Source organism: Maniola jurtina, chromosome 16, assembly GCF_905333055.1.
Source record: "Maniola jurtina chromosome 16, ilManJurt1.1, whole genome shotgun sequence".
Classification (NCBI taxonomy): domain Eukaryota; kingdom Metazoa; phylum Arthropoda; class Insecta; order Lepidoptera; family Nymphalidae; genus Maniola; species Maniola jurtina.
Window position 1 is genome coordinate 7,182,368 of NC_060044.1, and position 6,117 is coordinate 7,188,484.

A 6,117-nucleotide genomic window follows, 5' to 3' on the forward strand; every position below is an offset into this window, starting at 1 on the left:
GCTTCAGTTTACTAATAGAAATCAAAAATTCAAGACACTGTATGAAACATGTAAGTTATGTAGGTAGGCAGAGGTAGGTAGATACCTATCTACCAACATATTTTGCAGATTTATGTAGATAGGTATAATTAATTACTTATTATTATTTGATTCGAAACTTTTTTTTTGAATTTTTTTTCTCTTGTTCCGACAAGAGAAAAATATTTTGATTTCGTAGGTAGGCAGGTTGTGAGTACCTACTAATATTTGGACCGTTTATTTTATTAAAATATTTACTGGCAACAGTAGACGAGTGTGCTGCGTATGTAAGTACAGCTAAGTAGGTATTCCACGCATTTTATGAAGAATTATTTTGAAATCATAGGTCTGAAACTTGGAAAAAATAAACTTTGCTTACCTTCAAGAACAGATCACCAAAATCATACAGCGCAGACTGATGCATTATAGCAGTAGACATTATGTAAACCAACTCGACACTAATTACGATCCAGGTTTTCAGTGCTTTTTACAATTTAAAAAGTGCAACTTGACAGATTCACTAAGGCACGAATTTTGAGGTTAAACTCACTGTAATTTAGCAAGTTGAGAAAAGTTCACGATAATTTTAACGAGAATTTTTAGAAAACCTAATGTGAACAGGTCCAAGTTTGTGAAATATTTAGTGAAATGATGCGTTTTTGTTTTTACGGTCGGTGACCACAGATTGAGTCCGAACTAGTTGGCTGAGGGCAATGTTTTTTTGCTATGCCCTCCACGATTGAGCCAGTTTTATATTTTTTGAACACAATTTCGCAAGCGTTGCGAAAATGTACAAAACAGTCCTTTGTTTCGAAATGTCACTTTTTACGCGTCTATACGGAAATTCACAAATACTGGTCAAAACTCTGCGCGAACTGCATCGAAGTAAACTTTAGACAATAAAAACTTTTTTATTTGTCCAACTTTATACTCCAAAACGTTTACAATTCTGGCTGCTAAGTCGCAAGTTAAAAAAAATAATCGCAGTGTCAACGTCCGCGCAAAACGCACCACACGTTCATTCCGTATCACGCTTGCTCGCGCACTGAGCCCGCAATTCGGTTCGCCCGTGACTTGTGAGCCGGCAGCGGGCGGGTGGATTTTTGTTTTCAAATCAAACAGCACGATCACGTTTTGAAACGAGATTCGTTTTCCGATCGGGTGCGCTCGGGGATATTCGGCGGTTTGTTTTGTTGTTGATTGCCCGCCACAATAAGAATGATAAAACCTCTGCATCATGGTCCTCCCTTGACTGTTACTTTTTCTTATTTAAAAAGGTAGGTAGGTAATCACAATATAGCAAAAGGAATACCTACCTATTAAAAACTAGTTCACTCGTACCTTATTGATTACTGAGCCCTTTCATTAGAAGAATGCTTTTCTTGACCGCTTGAAATATTTGTTAAGAATAAACGTTAATTAAACTTTAATAACAAAACAGTAGAAGTTATTATTAAAGCCATTTTCTTCATATACTTAGAAGTATTTTATACATTTTGGTGAGGAAGTGCTAAAAAATAAACTGCCAGAACGGTGAAGAAACGCAAAAACTTGTAATTTTAGAGCTGGTTCGACCAATCGAGGTATCCACCGCCCGCGCTTGTTCTAAAGCTACGGTTTTATTCATAAACTCAGCGATTCCGAGTATCTACCTACCTACTTGAAGCCTGTAGGTAGTATTTGATAAGCTACTTCATCCTATTTATTCTTCATTTCCTCTTTTAAAATGACCCTATTTACTATCGATCCAGCCAAACTCACTAAACTACAAATTAGGCGGTAAACTTGATCGTGTGGTACATGAAACGTATAACGTGATACCTAACAGTAAAACTTTACTATGATACAATGTACTTCTTATAGAACAAAATATCGCGTTATCATTAATCGCTACACACTCCGTCTATCACAGTGACCACAAAGAGTGCCCGCTGCGTCCCTCGAGCAACTTTTTATTATGGCATTCGTTGGTTGCAAACCCGTTTGACGGTTTTAGTGTTATGCGCTATGTTGCACCCAGCTTACGGGAACTGGAGTCTTGAGTCTTGGCTCAAGTTCACTATTCAACTGAACGCAAAAGTTCTTAATCATAAGTTATTGCAGGATTAAGAATAGGAGAATACTTCATAGTTCATGCTGAGTCAAGTTGTACAAGGAACCAAAAGCTTAATTTGCTATAATCCGCCAAACCAACGAAATCTGTATGGTACGCAGCACCACACAATCAATCTAATTGCAAAGTCTTTGCAAGGACTTTGCAATTAGACATTGTAAGATCTACATCTCCTGAGGATGCTCCGGTGTCAGAGCGAAACGCGCGTCGAGTGGTGTTGGAATTTGTGTAGTGCTGCGTACCATACCTACAGATTTCGTTGGTTTGGCGGATTATAGCAAATTAAGCTTTTGGTTCCTTGTATATCATGGACTTCCGCAAAATAACGCCTGCTTCTATAATAGAGTCAAGTTGTCTCAGGTTGCGATCCACACATTGTTTATTTGAATAATTTATTTAAATAAAAATATATTCTATTAAGATTCTATTCTATTCCATTGCTCAAGACCGATCTATGTGAAACCATGTTGTAATTAGGAAGAAGTGCAATCGGAATTATCAGGAATACATATTGTATTCTAGTTGAAACTGGAGTTGCAACTTGTAAAGGAGCCCTTGCCCATGCGTGAAGCTTGTAGGAGAGGCTTCGATAACTGTAGTTCACCGACATGTATTGTACTGTAGTTCAACGATTTCCAAACTTCAGATTTTATTCAAGATTTAAGATTCTTTACGCACCATACTTATTACATTGTTGAGCTATTGAGGCTATAACCATTCGTTTCTTTCATTTCAATTTCAATATTTCGACTTCGACTGTCAAGAAACTTCCCTTCCTCTTTTTATTTTTTTAATCTAGGAAGACCACGGTTCATATGCCTACCATGTTAATTCCAGCGAATCTGGTTTTCCTTAAAATGCTGTAGAATCACGACAACGAAATATGAATGCACCGTGTATGAGCTCATTCCTTGATTTTGTCTTTCTTAGTAAGTAAAGCTACCTACATGCCTACCTGAGTGTCTCAAACTCTGAACTGTGTAATATTAATGGTAAATATGAATTATTTAATATTAGTGTTTTGCTAGTTTTTTTTAATTAATTACATATTGTTAATTTCTAAAAGTAGCTAAATACATTTATGAAGTATGAAATATGGATAGGTACAGTTTTTATTAAGTAACACATTATTTTACAATTTTACATTTTAACGTATCAGATAGGCACTTATTATGGATGACTTCAGAAGAAAATTAAAATTCATGTTATCAGTCACGTAGATACTTACCTATTTAATTATTAATTTGCGTCATATAACAATTAACATAATAAATAAATGCTTCACACATGTAGCGTGTAGTAAAGTAGAACAACTTGACAAAGTTACAAACATTTAACGTAAGTACTTCATCTAAATAAATGGAAATAAGTAATACTTATCTACGTGACGTTACTCAGGACCGAGCAACGACGGATTACGTAAAGAGTCTGCAGTTCTAAGTTCTAGATTACGTTACAAGCTAATGGTACTTAATAATATATTATTCGTTTTTTAATTACCTGCGATTTGCGATGACCATCCGCCATACGCGATTTTTTTAACACGCGTTATAAAAGCGCACGTGCGAACTAGGGCTAGAACTGTGAGCCCTTTCAAGTTTCAAGCAACTTTGAAGTAGGTACGAGGTGTGCAAAAATAGCTGTTATTATTATCATTAGAACAACGTTCACTATAATGACGAAGGTGAATGACGTGAGAAGTGAGATCCTACTTTTAACCCCCGACCCAAAAAGAGGGGTGTTATAAGTTTGACGTGTGTATCTGTGTATCTGTCTGTGACCTCGTAGCGCCTAAACGAATGAACCGATTTTAATTCAGTTTTTTTTTTTGTTTGAAAGGTGGCTCGATCGAGAGTGTTCTTAGCTATAATCCAAGAAAATCGGTTCAGCCGTTCGAAAGTTATCAGTTCTTTTCTAGTTACTGTAACCTTCACTTGTCGGGGGTGTTATAAATTTTTAATTTAAACTTGTACATACAGATCTACTAATAATTGAATATTCTTGGAATATCAATTTTCTAATTTTGTGCGATTAGATTCATTAATTTTCATTCATAGTTTAGTAGGTACCTACTTCGTTAATCTTTTTACTCATAGGTATTATGTATTTTTGTTGTGTCTACTACCTACATATTATTTATACGCATGAACTACGGCAGTAAAATAGGTTTGTGATACTATGAACACTTTAGGTATTTGATGCACATGCTTTAACAGCCCTGGTGAAAAGTAGGAGAAAAATACCTATAGACCTAACAATAAAAAATTTCAAAAATTAACCAAATTTCGTTGTCAAAGTAGATTTACCTACGTAGGTAGCCTACATAATAATTCAATGGTAGGTAACTAATAAAAAACATAGGTAGTATTTCTCATATGAGCTAATTTTGTGGCGTCTCCAATATCCTCTCACGGGAAATATTTCGAAATGTGACTCGAAATATACACTGCGGCACGTTTAGAGATCCCCAGTTAGAAAGAAAAGCACGAATAGGTGTTTTTTTATTCGATGACAACTTAGTCTTTGACCATACGATTTCACCTGGTGGTAAGTGATGTTACAGTCTAGATGGAGGAGGGCTAGTTAGGAAGATTAACTTGGAAGGGCAGTCTTCTAGTTGGTTTCAACTTTCAACGTGGTATGTACCGGAACGCTACATCTCTTCTTCTCCGGTGGGTTAGTAAGTTGGTAACGGGCCATGGTCGAAGTTCATGGCTAGATCAGAGTTCATATACAATTGAGAAATTATATAAGTTCCAAAATTGCTTCTGCCTGGAATCGGTCTGGACCTCTCACTTGAGATCAGAGCGCCCAACACTGCGTCAGAGGAAGGTCGACATAATATCACATCATCATCAACATCGGTGATCGCCGCCTCACTACTGAGCACGAGCTCAGAATGAGAAGGCTTTCGCCATAGTATGGCCAAGCTGCCTGGCTAACTGCGGAATGGCAGACTTCACACACCTTCACTATGGAGATCTCTCAGGCATGGAGATTTCCTCGCGTTATTTTGGTGCGTGCCCGGGATCGAATCCCGGACCCCAACTGGGAGACCGACGTACCTATAAGTTATAACCGTTAACGCAGTTCATATTATCTCACATTACACACAGTTGGTATCAATTTAACTGCGCTTAGTAGAGCGGTCGTTTACGTACTCTGGTTCCTTTACGGATCTGCTCACTTTTGATTTGGTCACGTAGAGTTTATTTGTACTTTTAACAACAGATAGGAAATGTATTTATTTTTTATAAAAAATATTGGGATAGTCGGATATATTGATAACATTAGCCCGATGATATGAAAGTTTGCTCGCCAAATAATATTTTTCCTGTCCTTGAGATACCTATTTATCCAAATATTAGCTTAGATACTAAAAGCAAATGTACATTTTTGACCCTGTAAGAAAAACTGTTTGTTATCTATCGTATTATTGTATTTAAAATGAGCGTACCAAGTTTGAATTAATAAAATTATATTTTTTAGGCTTTGGCTTCATATTTTTTGATATTTTCTCATTTACTCAGCGGTGCTAACTGCTGTTTATCTTTGAAGGAAGATTCCGTGAATTCGATTCGATGTTATCTCGACTGATTGACATCAACTGCTGGTCTTAGATAGGCTAGCTGGATTTCTTGTAGCCACTCCTCTCCAGATATGTGTCGCTTGTTCCCAGCGGATTGCTGCAAGTCGTTTGGCGTTGTCAGTATGCCTGGTAGGTGTTTATCAGCACTACGGATCCCGGTACTCGTCAAGCTCTGGAAATATTATGTTTATTTAATGTAAGGAACCATTTGTACAATAACAAGTTTGCGCATTGTCTCGGCTGTATGTACTTAGTGTCAAATGTCAGTCACGTAGTGCTTACTCCTAAACTTATGGCGCTTGGTAATATAGTACTACGCATTGTATGCGAAATACTGATATAAATGAAACCTATAACCGATTCCTTGTAATTAGGTCATAATAATATTATGTACTTT

At 36.7% G+C, this 6,117-nt stretch overlaps 1 protein-coding gene across 1 annotated transcript in view; it reads right to left on the reverse strand.

Annotated features, from left to right (window-relative positions):
- The window catches only part of LOC123873331 (protein TIS11), a 63,732-nt gene extending 62,628 nt beyond the window's left edge, over positions 1 to 1,104 (reverse strand). The window contains exon 1 of the mRNA XM_045918141.1: positions 398 to 1,104. Within this exon, the coding sequence (XP_045774097.1) occupies positions 398 to 457 (60 nt within the window). The 5' untranslated portion in view covers positions 458 to 1,104. The remainder of the gene's footprint in view (positions 1 to 397) is intronic.
- Between the last annotated feature and the right edge of the window lie 5,013 nt (positions 1,105 to 6,117).